Source organism: Dermochelys coriacea, chromosome 1 (genome assembly GCF_009764565.3).
Source record: "Dermochelys coriacea isolate rDerCor1 chromosome 1, rDerCor1.pri.v4, whole genome shotgun sequence".
NCBI classification, from domain to species: domain Eukaryota; kingdom Metazoa; phylum Chordata; order Testudines; family Dermochelyidae; genus Dermochelys; species Dermochelys coriacea.
Window position 1 is genome coordinate 226,725,658 of NC_050068.2, and position 16,038 is coordinate 226,741,695.

General features: G+C 39.7%; 1 protein-coding gene across 4 annotated transcripts in view; it reads right to left on the minus strand.

The window, feature by feature from the left end:
• Positions 1 to 16,038, minus strand: part of ATXN10 (ataxin 10) — a 176,173-nt gene that overhangs the window by 14,174 nt on the left and 145,961 nt on the right. For 2 of the 4 annotated variants that reach the window (XM_038406008.2, XM_038406018.2), the window contains exon 11: positions 14,530 to 14,572. The exons of 1 other annotated variant lie outside the window; for it this stretch is intronic. In XM_038406008.2, coding sequence (XP_038261936.1) covers positions 14,571 to 14,572 — 2 coding nt within the window. In that variant the 3' untranslated portion in view covers positions 14,530 to 14,570. Of the gene's footprint in view, positions 1 to 11,430; positions 11,593 to 14,529; positions 14,573 to 16,038 lie in introns of all 4 variants that reach the window. One more of the 4 variants, XR_006281710.1, reaches the window with a different exon arrangement.

Genomic DNA, 16,038 nt, shown 5'->3' on the forward strand with positions numbered 1-16,038 from the left:
TTCTTTTTGCCACTATAGAAGTTTTCTAGTCAGCTACTGGCACAATTAGTCACGGTTTGGACCAACAGGCTGTGATTGACCACATGTAGTAGACACTCAGACTTTTAGTCCTTCACTGTAAGCCAATTCTTTTACAAAGAACTACAAGTTAATTCTTCCTATGAGTAGATTACAACAGTTTCACAAAGCCCCAACGACTGTGTAAAGGCGGTAACAGTTGAATACGTTTTTTTTCTTTATACAGTATATTTACTTTGGTTTACCATTATTTTGTGTATTTTTAGCAATATGTGCATGATACTGTCCATTTGTTTTTTTAAAGCCCTCATGTTACAAATGTTTCTGATCCTACACATTACTCCTCAACATTATCCTCAACATTAGATATTCTTAGGAATTAAAACTTACACAGTTTAAAACTACTCAGTATGCAAATATTGTGCCATACTAGAATTATATATTAGCCCTGAAGAGTTTGGGTTACTGGTTTTTTAGAGATACCACAGAAGTGGTGATTAGCTGAGGAAATTAACTTATTACGTATTCTGAGTTTAACAGAAGGGAGCTAGTGGCAATGCAATCTCAACCTGGAGAGAATTGTTTTTTTACCTGGATTGTAACTCTTGTTCTTCAAGATGAGGATGCAAAAATGTATTCCACTCAGGTGTGTGTGCACCCAGCATGCCGCAGCCAGAAAAGTTTTCCACAGCAATTCCTGTCAGTGTGGTGCATGTGCCCTGTGGCTCCTTGTGGCCTCTCCCAAGGCTATAAGGGCAGCACTGCCCCCACCCCCCAGCTCCTTCGCACTGGAGAATAGCCACAGAGTCTGATGCAGAGGGGACAGAGTGTGGGTCATGGAATACATGGTTGCATCCATATCTTGAAGAACAGTAACAATATAGGTAAGTAACCATTCTTTCTTCAAGTGGATACAGATCTGTATTTCACTCGGATGAGCCACACGTAGCATCATAAGCAACGGGGCTTGGAGTCTTTTTAAACAGTGTCTGAAGTATGACCTGGCCAAAGTTTGCAGTCTCCCTTGAAGCTGTTGCGATGGCATAATGTTGAATGAATGTATGTATGGAGTGCGAGATCGCAGCCCTGCAAATATCCAGGATAGGTACATCATTCAGAAAAGTTATGGACATTGATTGAGCTCTTGTTGAGCAGGCAGAGAGACATTGGAGAGAAGGTGTATTGGTCACTTTGTAAGCAGTGGTAATACAGAATGTGATCCATCTAGAGGTCATCTGGGCCAAGACCGCTTGGACCTTCACCCTAGTGGCATAAGAAACAAAAAGTCGACGGGACTGTCTAAATGACCTAACTCAGTCTACATAAAAGGCCAATCTCCTTCTTACATCCAAAGTATGTAAACGCTCTCCCTCCGGATCAAGAGTTTTTGGAAAGAACACTGATAGGTATATCGTCTGTTTAGGGTGGAAGGGCAACACTAATTAAAAACTTTGGGTGAGGTCTCAGACACCTTGTCCTTAAAAATAAAAAAAACCCACCAAGAGTATGGTGGGCCTGCTGTTAATGCTTGCAGCTCACCTACTTTCCTTGTAGATGTGATGGCAATAAGGAAGGCCATCTTCTAGGACAAATGTGCCCAGAAGCAAGTAGAGAAAGTTTCAAACAGAGGTCTCATGAGAGCGCCTTACACTGTGTTAAGGTCCCATAGAGGATCTGATGCTTTTACAGGAGGACAGAAGCAAGTAAATTCCCTTGAGAAACTGAGTAACCATAGGATTGTATAACACTGTTCTCCCCTGACCAGGTGAGTGAATGGCAGAAATGGCTGCAGGTGAGTCTTCAGGGAGCTTAAGAAAAAGCCAGAAGACTTCAAATGCGGTAAGTATTCCATAATGTCCTGGATACTCGCCCTCATAGGCTGAATCATGCGAGCAGAAGACCAAAGTCTTTGCTAAATAGGTGGATTTAATTGATTGTTTCTTAGTGTTAAGTAAAATCTCTAGGACTGCTGCAGGCAGATCATCTCTTCCTGATCTAGATATTGAGAAGCCATCAGTTGCAGGCTGTTGGGATCTGGATGTAGGATGTGCTCATGTGAGACCAGGTCTGGAAGAGGAAACATAGGTTGTGGACGTTCCACTAAGAGACTGCAAAGATCTGAATACAAGCATTGTCTTGAGCAAGTTGGGAGCGATTAGAATAATCTTGGTGTGATCCTGCTTCAAACTGAGGATGAATTTCAAGATCAGTGGAATCTGAATAAAGACATACAGTAGGCCTGGTCCCTGTTTCAATAGAAAGGCATCAGTCAATGAGCCAGGAATGAGGCCAGCCAGAGGCCAAAACTGATGGCATTTCTTGTGGTCTTTTGTACCATTCTTCTAAGCAATTCCTGATATGATTTTAAATCCTCCAGGAGCAGTAAGGATGAGCCTGGGGCTCCTGAGTCTTCTGGGGAGGGTGAGAATGAATTGACTGAAGCCAAAGTAGCCTCCTGAGATAGATCTTGTTTTCCCAATAATCTTGTTGGGCTGATTGTTAAGTAGGGAGAGCTTCTGGTTGCTCTTCCAGTAGACGGGGCTCTGATGTGGACAGCTCCAGGACTTTCTCCTGGAACTGGATAGAAATAAAGATCTGAGGATCTAGAAGCCTCTAAAGGGTTCCCCATAAGCCAGTAGGGCATCAGAGGCCAAAATGTTTCAGTTCACGCTGGCCTTTCCTTACTAAGTGACCCATGCTCATTATGATCAAAGATCTCCCTTTTGAGGTGGTCTGGTTGCTTTACTGGACTTTTCTTGCCTTGACAGGGATGGAGATGAGTCTAACCCATATCCAAAGGGGTCCTTTCAATAAGCAGTCAGCACAGGAGGCACCCAACCAGGCAAGGCTACTGTCCAACTTCCAGCGGAATGAAAGTAAGGTCAGAATAAGTGGTAGCACTGCAGTGGTACCGTATCTCAGTTCACAGAAGGTCTAGCTGCTAAGTCTAGTACCAAGGCAGGCTATGCAGGAGCAAAGCCCAGCTTCAACACCCATACCAATGAAGGACCTGGTACCACAGGCAAAATTGAGGGTGCGGTCAGTGCTGACTTTGAAGAATGTCTCAGCACCCAAACACCAGATGGCATAGACAAGGCAGTCTTAGATTATCTTTTAACTGATATTGATGCTGGCGTTGACAATATTCTGTCCCTAATGCCAAAGAAGTTGAAGGCCCGGGACAAGCCAGAGATAACAGCAGCACTACTGACTCCTACATCAACAGTTAACCAGGGACAGATAGATAGAGCAGGTCCTTCACTTCCTCATGTGCCTGTGTGGTGGTAGGTACTGAAATGGGTACCGCTGAAACAGTGTCCACTGGTACCACATTTGACAGTCTCTGCCATGACGGATCCAGAGTTGACGGTATGTTACCAAGAGTTTCTTGCTTCATTGCCAGGCAGACATGGGCTGATAGTCCAGCTCTACTTTGGGTATCTGATAAATCTAAGTGTTGCTCCAATCCACTCTCTGAGGTGGAAGACAAGCCACTCATTGTGCTCAAGTGGCTCTTATAAGTCTTACGAGTCCTTTTGCATGGAACCCTTGGAGAGGAAGACTGATCTCTCCTTCAAAAGGAATCCAAGTTCAAGAGCCTGTTCGAAGTCTATCATTGTAGTGGTTGGCTGTGCATAGACAAAGCAATCTGGTGCCAGTGCAGAGGTAGGCCTCATGGTGTGTTCCAGGAAGTGCTGCTTGGGGGTGCAGATCCCTAGAACTCTGAGTATGTTTCTTGAAGGAGTGGTGGATGCTATACCTCTCCTTGAGATGTCCTTCACGGAGACAGCAACTAGTGTGCGTGTGGTCTCTGTTAGGAATAGAGTTCCCACACAAAGGGCATTGCTTGAAGCCCAGAGAACACTGCATGTCCAGATGCTCAGCAACACCTACTAATTATAGTAGCAAATAACCTAGAATAAAAACTGAAAACAATGAAGAAAACCTAAAAGGTACTAACTACTTACAAAATTAATAGCTAACTAAACAGAAAAAAACGTAAGGAAAACCACACGGAGTGGTGCAAGTGGTATGAAGGAACCGAGGGGGGTCAGGATGCTGCTGTCCTTATATAGTCTTAAGGGGGGGGCCATGAGGAGAGAGACACAGGGCATGTGTGCTGCTCCAACAGGTACTGCTATGAAAAACGTTTCCAGCTCCAACACGCTGGTTGCACACATACCTGAGTGCTATACATATCTATGTTCATGTACATATACACACACACACACACACACACACACACACACACACACACACACGTCTATCAATTAGATTTTAAGTGTTGTATCTTAAATTCTTGTAATGCACTCATCACGCATAATTGTAAAAAACTTTAAAATAAATAAGGAAGGTCAAAAAATTTCAACTAGCATTACTATTTATAACCTAGTGCTGTAAGCATACATACCAAAACTATTCAATCTCTGCTCCCTGTAATCTGCATACAAAATTGACATGTATTAAAACCTAACTGGGAGTGATGAAAACCATACAATATAAACAAATTTAATACAGAGAAGAGACAGCCAGATTATAAAATTACAGAAAACCTATTATTCACACACACAGTTCAAAGAGGAGAACGTTACTTAGTCCTTATCCAGGAAAAAATCGTATTAAGCCCCAGCAGTTGCTTTACTTATCTGCAAAGACACTTGATAATTGATTCTACAACTATTAGAACTGAACATACCGATATTTAGGTTGGCAAAAGTATCTCCCATCTACAGTGGAACAGACTGGTTTAAGAGCCAATGTGATGTAGGACGGGGGAAAAAAAGAAGCAATCACTATACTAATATGCACTTCCAGTATGAACTGCAAGGGAATTTCTGCAGCAGAATGGTTACCCAGAGCTTGATCCCTGGTTCCTGCAGGAAAATTCCTGAGGGGCCTAACGGTAAGGACATTTCAGGGGATTCTGACAGGGATTTGTCCCTGATCGTACTACCAGAGGTGGGGTTTTTAACCCTGTGCAACAGGCAGGTAACAGAGACCTCTCCCAACTCCAAATTATTCTGAGAGATTAGCAGGGGGTTAGGGCCATCCCTCTCCGAACTAGCTATTTTATACAATCTCCCCTACTGCTTGGCAGCAAAGCTTCCTGTGATCTGCATTATCAGGGCTTCTGCAGCAGGCACTTATCCCTAGCATTCTGATCTCTGCAAGACTGGAAAAGGGATGACAAGCATACAGTCCTTTGAATGGATCCCATTTACAAACTTGTGCCCACAAAACACTTACTGATAAAACGAAGTTAGTCTGGGCTGCTCATCCTGTATGCCAATTTTTAGAACAATACTGTTCATACTGACCAAGATTTTAAACAGTACCATTAATAGTTTATAAATGAAAAATGTCAGCTCTGCCTGATTTATAGCAGACCTATTTCACTGTTCCTACAACAGTTTTAATAATTTTAATTTCAGTAACAGAAAAGAGATGAGCTTAAATATTTTTCTACTTCCCATAACTCTGCACATTTCTTCCTACACTCCCATCCTAATTCACCCCTTAATTCACTTGCTCTCTTTCTCTTACTATTGAATTTACAGCTTTTTCATGTTATCTCTATGCTTAGAACCTTTCCTAATCCCATGTAGCAAATGATCTCCACCTTCTGACCCATTTCTTCCTCTGACATTCCAATGTAGAGCTCCTCTCCAAGATATATGGCTTCTAATTTGGGTCCTATTTTGTTATTATGTATGTCTAAATTAAAATGCAAGTTCTTTAAGGGAGGGATTTATCATAAATTGGTAGATCTGAAGGCCAGAAGGGATCATTATGATCATTCCAATCTGACTGCCAGCATAACCCAGGTTATAGATGCTCACTCAGTAATTCCTGCTTCAAATCTTCCTACAAGTTATTGGCTATCTTTTAGAAAGATGTCCAATCTTGATATAAATACTTCAAATTATGGAGAATTCACTACGTCACTAGGTAACTTGTTCCAGGGGTTAACTACTCTTACTGTTAAAAATGTGTGTCTTATTTTACTCCTGGGGAAAATCCGTGCCACTGAGGCGCAGAAGAAAAATGCCTCCCCTCCCCGCAGATTCTCTCTGCTTCCTTGCAGAAAATGGTTTCTGTGCTCACTCATTCCTCCCAGCAGCTCAGACACTCTGTTTGGGCAGCTGGGGGAGAGGGGTCTGGGGATGCCCCGGGGCACCCAGAGACATTAGTCCCAGCTGGGCAGGAAGGGTGGGGGAGGAGGACAGAGATGGAGTTCCCCCTGCCCCTTACAGAGCTGCCAGGGCTCAGTCAGATTAACCCCCAGAAACTTCCCCTGAGCTGCAGGAAAGTCTGCATCGCAGGGGGAGGGAAGGATTTCATGGGAGTGGGTCTGGGTATGTGAGGGAATAAGTCTCAGTGGGGTGGGAGATCAGCTTGGATGCAAGGGGTTCTGGGTTGGGCGGATAGGGGAAGCAGCTGCCTGTACAGTGATTCCTCCCCCACCCATGCACCTGGAAACCATTTATTCAAATATTTTAAAGATTCCTTTACCCATTTAAAATGTAGGTAATTGACAAGAGTTTATTTTGATCACTTCAAGAATATTAATTCCTAAAATTTCAGATTGACCTTTGTTTATTTTAAAGCCTGACATATGCCTATATTCCAAAGTCAATTGTTCTACCATGTTTAAGGAAGCTTCTTGATCCTGAAAAGTAACAATTCATTGTCAGCATATAAAACTATTTTGTGTTCTAATCCAGAAAGTGTTTTGATGCCTTTACCAATGGCCAAGTTCTCACATTTATTGCAAATGGCTCCACTGCCAAAGCAAATAATGGGGCGGGAGAGGGGAGGTGCGAGAACAGGCGGCAATCCTGTCTCATACTCCAAGACAAATTAAAAAAAAAAAAAAAAGAGGCGGCTTGATGACCATTAACCACAACTGATGCTCAAGGATGTGTATATAGGGCCAACGTGCCCCTGTAGAACTGATTTCCAATCTGACTGAGATATTCCTACTCCAGTCAGTTGAAGGCTTTCTCAGAATCAAAAGAAAACAGCAGATAGGAAAAATTGCTAGAATTAACATCACAGATTAAATTCAGAGTTGTTCTGATATTATCAAATAGATGCCTGCCAGCAATGAATCCAGACTGGTCATGGTGAACATATTTGGGCAAAATTATACTCAATCTGGTGGCTAGCACCTCTGCATAAATTTTAGCATCCACACTAATTAAAGAAATAGGTCTGTATGATGTGCAATTGGTATGATCTTTTCTTTCTATAAGAATGACCCTAATTTTTACCTTCTTCCATGAATCTGGAATCTCTTTCCCCTCCAGTATAAACAATTCAGTTAAAATAGGAACCAGAACTTGCTTTATTGCTCTATAATACTTCACAGAAAACCCATCAGCACCTGGAGCTTTATTTGATTTTAAATACTTAAGAATTATAACTTCAAATTCATTTGCAGGAATCTGCCAATCAAGAGCCGCAGTCTCAAATATCAACTTGCAAGTTCAGGATTTGGATGTTCTGAAGCATACAAAGTATAGAAAAAGCAAGGTTTCAGAGATCTGTTTGATGCCAGTTACTAAATCTCCCTTTTCATATCTAACCAGAGGGATGGTTGATTTATCTTGCTTATTTTTAAGCTTTCTAGCTAAAAGCCTACCAGTTTTATTGCCCTTTTCATAATACAAGTGTTTGCTCAGCCTTGCCTGTTTGTAACAGGTTAATCTCTTATTTTCTTATACACGCTTTCAAAACTTTTCAGAACTACCTTCTAAAACAAAGTTCTTTAACCAAACACTCTTCTTCAGGAGTGCTCATCTTTTTGAGGTATGATGCTTTATTTATAAAGATTCCTCTCCTTACCACCTTTCCAGCATTGCAAAGAACATTTTTATTGATTCCTTCCTTATTTCCTTCTATATATTTCTGAAAACCTCCTTCCAACTCTCATTCTAAGGGTGTGCGGGAGAGGGGAGAGTTGTCTCTTCAACTGCCAGGCCCTTTGTTTTTCCACTGAGTCTCAAACTTCTAATGTAATATATGTTGAGGCGTGATCAGACCAAATTATAACTCCCAGCTTAAAAAATAAACTTCTATAAACAAAAATTCTATCCATCCTGGAATAAGATCCATGAGTAGCAGAATAATATGTATAGTGCCGGACATCTAGATTCATCTTCTGCCAGACATCCACCAGAACAAATTTGCACTTGCTCCTCCCAAATCCCCCGTGTGTACATTTAATCAATCTAAAGTAGGATTAAGCATCTCGTTGAAATCCACCCCTATAAATAATATGACCTTCCCTACAACTTCCTAAATCCCTAAAAAACTGATCAAAAAGGGTGGTTGCCCTTGACTGGGAGCATATACTTTGACTAAGGCGAGATCCAGATCTTAGAAAAACACATTGAATAGCATTGGGCTGACAACAGATTCCTGCAGGATCCCACTAGAAACTTGCCCACTGAGTAAGGATTCCTGATGCGCAAATTACTTTTTGATATCTATCAGTTAACCAGTTTGTAATCCATTTAATATGTATTCTCATGTTCTCTCTCTCTATGCGAGTGAAAAGCACAAGGTTTGTTCATCTAGCAGCATTACAAAGAATTAAAATAATTAAAGGACCAATTTTAATATGGAATTTTTGTCTAGTCAAGTATTGTAGAGCTACTGGGCTACAGTAAACATTTAGGGATATCAGGCTATTTTTGTAACAATGTCTCATGCCAGAGCTTACAAAACTTTAAAAAATTAAGCCATAACCTCTAGTTTGTTTTACTTTTTCCTACACTCAAATCTGTAACACTAGCTTAAAACCATATAGATGACATTCATTTTTGCTGCTAAGGCTGCCAATTTTTTTAAAATTATGACTTACATTTTTAATAGAAACCCATAATTTATGAGTAGCTATAAATCTTTTGGTTTTAGATGAGAAAGAAAAGTCACACTCTTGATCAATTTGGATATGTCTGAGCCTGTGCTGTGTGTGTATAAATACAGAAACATGTATACTTCAGTAGCTTTTCAAAGGCTGGCATGAAAATCTACCAATCCAGGCACAAAATCCACTCAACCCCTCCTTCATTTTCTATTATGAAGGATAATGAAAACAAGCATATTTTATATTCCTAAGTAGAACTGTACAAGACTGATTTTATACATCTTTCCATCTGTACATTTTTACACCTTTGGTGTGCTAAATATACAGTTCGCTAGGAGAGGATGCTACCACTTCTTTAGTATTATTACCCTCCTAGCTGGTAAACTTTTGGCACCAGATCTAATGGACTAGCTAACGTATACCTGAGATGTATTCATATAACCTGTAATTTACTATTCATAAGCCTCCAGTAGGGGGCAAAGGAAGCTGACCTACGTTCAGGACAAAAAGCTCTTTTTTTAGATTTTTAAAATATTCTTCCTTAGAGTGTACAAGTCAGCAAAGTACCTAAACACATGCTTATCTTTTAGCATGTGCTTAAGTCTTATTTACTTCAAAGGGACATAAACACGTGCGTAAGTGCTTTAGTTGATTCAGAGTCTTTGAGTAACATTTGTGGCATATTTCCTGTCTCTGCTGTTATTTAGAATTTTCTAATGCGCTGTGACACAAATAATGAAAACAACTGAAGTGAATGAAAATACTTTCAACACTGTCATGTACACCAGGTGATGTCCATCAGTGTGAAGCAAAAATTATGAAGCAAGCATCAGAGGAAAAAATATTTAGTGAAGTTTTTCCTCTTAGGTTTATGCAACATGGCTGCCATTAGTACAGATCAGGCCGGCTTCAAATCGTGTGTCAAGGGAATTTCATGACCATATAACCTAAAATATAAATCTTTATAGATTTTTTCAGTTCAATTTGTGTTTCGTTTGAGTGTTTTAAGTTATTTATTTTAAAAAATAAATGTAGCTGAATTTTAAACAAAAAGTTTTTAAATGAAAAGTCAAAACATTTCATTTTCACATGACCTGCCTAACTATTTATATACTGCAAATAGTTTTGGTGCCCCTCAAAAAAGCATTTTTTCGTGCGATTTACTATTCATTGAAAAAAAACCCCATCCAACTCTTAATTGCAGTAATCAAGACAGAAGATGTTGAGGGCCTGTAAGAGAGCTTTAGTGATGGAGAAAGAAAGGATTTTAGAAATATTATGGAGAAAGTAGCAGCAAGATTTGAACATGGTCTAGATTTGTGAAGCAAGCGTCAGAAAAGAGTCAAAGATGGCCCCCAGTTTACTGGCTTAAGCAACAGGGAAAATGGCATTGTTGTCAATAGTGACAGAAAATAGGGTAAGGCTGGAAGGATCTGTGAGGAAAGATGAGTTCAGCTTTGCCAATGTTAAGTCTGACATTTCTGGAGAGACATGCAAGAGGAGATGTCAAAAAGACAGGTTGAAATATGGAAGCTTTTTGCAGAAGGCATTCCATTCTTAAAGCTATTTTTGGACCACTCCTTTAAAAAAGAATTTTTGGGTCTCAAATTTCTCATGCTTAGCCCAGAGGGTGGGGGTTTTTTTGTTTTGTTTTTAAAAGAAGGCTGAAGGAAAATCAAGCAAGCTATTTGAGTAACAAGGCAGTGAAATATATTTTCTCTGTTTCATCTTTTGGTGATCTGTAGTAACTCAAAATCCACTCTCTTTCAGGAATTCAAGCTTGTCATGGATTTAAATCATCGAAAGAGGATTAGGGCAAAAGACAACTCTGACAAAATTTGGTTTAGAAATAATGAGTTATTAATTCCTTATTTTTACATACATGAGCTGTTTTCAGTTTATTCTTCTGAAGGGACTTACAAATATTATAATGTGTACAAGAAGGTCCTCACAAATGTTATAATATACCTTGCTTACTTTGTCTGGATCTGCACAAGTAGTACGTGTGTACTGTGCTAATGGTCATAGTTGGTACTGGTAGGAATTATGAAAAAGGGTGAGGGATTTCAACCACACAGACTTTCAAATGTACATCTCTACCTGGGTGTAACATGGCAGGTTTAAATGTTCTAAAGTAAGCTTGAACGTTATTTACTTACTTACTCAGGGTAAGCACAGCTCAAAACCTTTTTTAGTATTCAAGATTCATAGTATAAATGCATCCTGGGATGAACAAATTACAGGAAGCACAGTGAACTGCAATGCTATCCAGGAGATCTAGGCTTTATTTTTAATTCAGTTAATCTCGTCTCCCAGGACATTAATAAGAGCAAAAACAAAATATGATTGCCAGCATCACTAACCTGGATGAATACTATCACAAATTATACCCTGTCTAGATGTTATAAAATATAGAACCTTGAGGTTGGATCAGTACCGGGATAAAATACCTCTAAGAAATAACTATATACACACACATATATATCACCTTTCATCCAAACACCTCAAAATGCTTGGCAATTGTTAACTAATTATACCTCACAACAGTCCAAGAAGTAGATGAGTATCAACTCCATTTTACAGAGTAAACTGAAGTCCAGAAGGTTAAGAGGCCTGACCAGCTTCATGCTGCCAGTCAATGGCATTTGGGCACAAAACTCAGGAATCTTTACTCCCAATGTGATGTCCTAATCGTTAGACTGCAGAGAAAAAAAATAATTACAAAAACAAGGTTTTTTTCATCAACAGAATCTCTTCCCTGAACTGCCAATCACACTTCTTCCCTTGCTGTTTAGTGTTTTTCATATTCAGAATGACCTTGAATTTAAAGGGGAGAGTGCACTCATTTGCCATAGTAACAAGATAGGTGAGAATTATTTGTGCAGCTGGTAGAGGAAGGACATTCTGTATTCTCTCTCTCTCTCTCTCTCTCTCAAAAAAAAAATTCCTGTAAAAGAAAATAAAAACCCCAAGCTAACTGAGAATTTGTATGAACATTTAAATTCATCAAACTCAGGAAAGGCTCAGTTAAGCTGCTCAAACACCATCCTTAATTTTCACGTTAGCTCCTATAAGACCCAAACAAGGCTACAGCCTCAATGTACAAGGTGCTGTACAAAGACATAGTAAGAGACACTCCTGCCACAGAAGGTTACAATCTCAGTAGACAAGTTAAAATTTTGGTGAAAGGAGGTATTACCACCCCATTTTACAGATGGAAAATTGATGCAAAGGGAGTTTGGAGATGGGATTTTCAAAGATGCCCAAAGGTGCTGGGTGCCCAGCTCTCAATCACTTTCAATAGGAACAGGGCATCTAATTCCCTTAGGTGCTTTTGAAAAACCCTCTCTAAGCCTTAGTGACTTGCCCAATGTCACATCAGAAGTTAGTGCAGTACAGCTGGGAATGGAGTCTGGATGGCCTGAGTCCCAGCCACTGTCTTTACTACAAAATCATCTTTCCTCTCTGAAGACTAGAAGCCTTACATTTTACCTGCAAGAATCTTCACACCCTCTGGCCCCTTAGTAGCAGGAGCGTTTGGGGAGTGGGCAAGTGATCTTCCTCACTGAAAGGAGTCTTTGTGGGTAGCAATGGTTTCACCTATCAGCACAGCAACAAACAACATTGCTGAGGTCTGCTGGGACCCATTTGAATCCAGCATGCTGGTGTTTCCATAGGAAAGATGGCATAGTGCAACCATATCTTTCAGGAAGCCCTGTAGCATGGAAGATTGAGGGCTTTACATTTGAGCTGCTCACTATGGATTAGCACCTATATGGAAACCACAGAGAAAGTGTAGCAGCAAGCCGAGATTCTGCCTGTTAAACGACGGGAAAGGAATCAGCCATGATGATCAAAAAGTGTTCAGATTCCTGTTCAAGGAACAAGCGTAATTTTGTACTAATTCCAGCTCCTGGATAAATCCGTTCAGCTATGCATAAATGCAAGGCATATGCAGAAGGATTTATATTAAAGTTTGTGTAGGCTCCATAACCAAAAACCTTTCAGAATTTCTGGGTTTTTAAAAATCTCACAAAGAGGAGCTGAGTTTGGCAGGCTTGGCAAGATAGTGCTTTCCTTTTTGGCTGTCACCCTTTTTATTTTCTTCCTAGTTTATCCCACTCAGCTACCATCTTGTTTCACCATTGGCACTAATGGCCCTAATCTAATCCGCCACATTCAGGGTCCTCTGTTCTCTTTCCAGGTCCTGCCTCTTTCCAGTCCACCAGGTTTCCATCAATAGCCTTTACCTCCTGGCTGAGTCACCAACCAATTATTGCTTTTAAATCCTCAAGGAGCGTGATGCCAATCAGTACTGGTTTATAGACAACACAGTATTGATAATTTGATGCGCTCAAGAATGAGAGTAGCAGCAACACAGCATGAAATAGCGCACCTGGTACAAATGCAATAACCCAGAGCTGCCCCCAGGAGGAAACATGCCCACTAAGACTAGGAGATTCAAGTCTTACTTGTAGTGGGAACCAAGCAGAGCAGTGATTCTCAACTGGGGTGGAGAACCACTGGTCTACAGGGAGCAGGGTAAGGATAGTGTGTTTCAAATGGGAAGATCTTGGTTTGTAGGCAGTGTTTGGGAGAGTACTAGTACTGTTTTCTCCCTGTGCATGCACCATGTTAGGTGAAATACTATTGTCCTGTCTATGCCTATGAAAATATAGAATTGAGTAACGCATCTAAAAATTATTGCACGCATTGAGTCAGTCTGTGGCAAGCTTTTCAAAGAAAGGCAACATACTAGATATAGCCACATTTATGTGAAAAAGCCCAACTATATGATGGCTCACTCTAAAAATGTTATAACCCTTCTATTTTTGCTTTCTACTGGCTTCTATTCAGCAATGAGGCTTTTTCACAGTATGTGGCCTGTTCTAGGTTGCACTCTGTAACTCTGAAATAAAATGTCTGTCAATTCCCCCAAAAGTCTTTCCTAGCATTTTACAAAAACAAACTGCCATTGTTGTAGAGCATAGCAACTTGATTTCTTCTAGCTTTAGCCAGAGGTTTCATGAACCACAATTATACTAGCTGCTGCCATGAAGCCAAAATATTTTGAATCTACCTCTCAGATGACTTTCAGACTGAATATAATGGTAGAAGTTTAAAAGGGAGTATCTGAAAATTAGCTTTTATTTATATTTTTAATATTTTTATCCATTATCCAAACTAAGGGATCTGTGTGTGTGGATTCACAGCAACCACTGGAATAAGAAAGCCTAAAGCAACCACAAGGTTTCCCTTTCAATAATGCTGCCAATTCTTGCTTCTCATAAGTGCCCAGCTGCATGATTATTTAAAAAGGCAGTCCCTGTTTTTCCTTCAAGTATTACTGCACTTTTGGTTACAGACTGGAGTTCATATAACACAGATACTTACTGTACAGGTTATTCAAGTTAAAGAGACTTGCTGTTGTAATCAGCCAGATGTAAAACAGCATATTAGCAGATGTGTAAAAATCTTCATTCCAACATCCATACAAAATCTGAACACATTTTAAAAAACACTATATATTCAGACCTGTATTTGGAAGTAGTGGATTATTCAATAGAATTATGTAATGCAGAAATAAAATTCAAGACAATTACAGAAGTGCGTTAACTTTAAATGGCAGAACTTACCAATCGTTTTCAAACTGCAATAACGTTGATAGACCAGTTAATCCTAGTCTAAGTTTAGGAAAAAAATCTGTTGACTTTTTTCACAGACAAACACTGTCTCTCTAGAACATGAGCAGTATGCTTCTGGTGCTCCTAAATGGCAGAAACAGAGCACAAAACAAATGGAAAGCAAGCCACAGGGCACTCTATTGCAAATTAAAAATGTATTGGAAAGTCCTCAAAAATATACTTGCCACACTACATAAAAGTCATTACAAAAGGTATTCATGGGAGGTTATGGCACAGCAAAATTCTGCTTAGAGAGGCCTTTGTCAAGGCAACTTTGAGTTAGGCCACTCCAGTAAATATTTGCTACTTTCAAGTTTACCTTAAAATAGACTTTTGACCAAAACATTGAGCCCAAAGAATCCCTTGGATAAGTAAGAAGAAAAGGACTACATTTCCTTAAGAAGAAAATAGTTCCTAACTGGACATACATTGGGTATACACTTATAGTTTTTTTTTTTTTTTATGTGAAGAAAGCAAGCAAACATATTTGCCATTAACTGCAGTTTTACTTGGTTTTTTGTATAGATCAATTTTTAGGCATAGTGCATAGGCATGTGCACTGGTGCTGAGCTAGAAAACTCCATGGGAGCAGAAACAATAAGGCCATGAGCATCCTTTCTTTGGGGGGGGGTCTGAATCTTCAGACGCCATATAAAGAGCCATAGTCCCAGTTCCACTCCAATTTCTTTTCCCTCTATCCAAGTTGCACAGAGGCCAAATCTTCAGCTAATGTTTATCAACAATGTTCCACTGACTTAAATGGAACTATGTAAACTTACACCAGTTGAGGATCTAACTCAAAGAAGCTGTGTAGATGGGTTGGAAGCAAATCTATATGCACAATCATCTTTGATGATTTTTCTTTTACTTTTGAAAACTGCCTGTTTAGATACCCTGCTAGGGAAAACTAACCATCATCCAATTCTTAAAGATGTGGGTCAGATCTGACTAGACAGACTGCTTGACAGCTCTCTGAACTGGACATCCAATCTGAGTGCAACATCAAGAGGCTAAGGCTGCCTGGACATCTTAACTGAGCTCCAACAAATAGGTTTACAAGTCATCAAGATGGAGATATTTCTTAGGTATACCATAGAAGCTGTTCTAGATCTAATGGAATATAATCTTAGGGGTGCATAACTGGTCTGCATTGACAGTAATTAATTTTGAAAATGTCATAGCAAAGACTTTCTCCCCTTTGCATTTATTTCCAACAGATACCAATAAAGGGATTTATGAAAGGATTCTGTCCTCTAAATAATTAGGAACAGCTCTTTCAACTTCTAACATGGCAGTTTAGCATCTCTTTGTAAATTGTGTGCTTTATAAGAGGGAAAAAAAGCATTTGTAAAGGTTTTCTCTGCAAAAATTACGGAATCTTTTACATGCAATTCTCTTTTGATGATTTTGTGTGTCAAGTTTGGAGATTGAATTCAATTACTGAAATATAGAACATAGGAA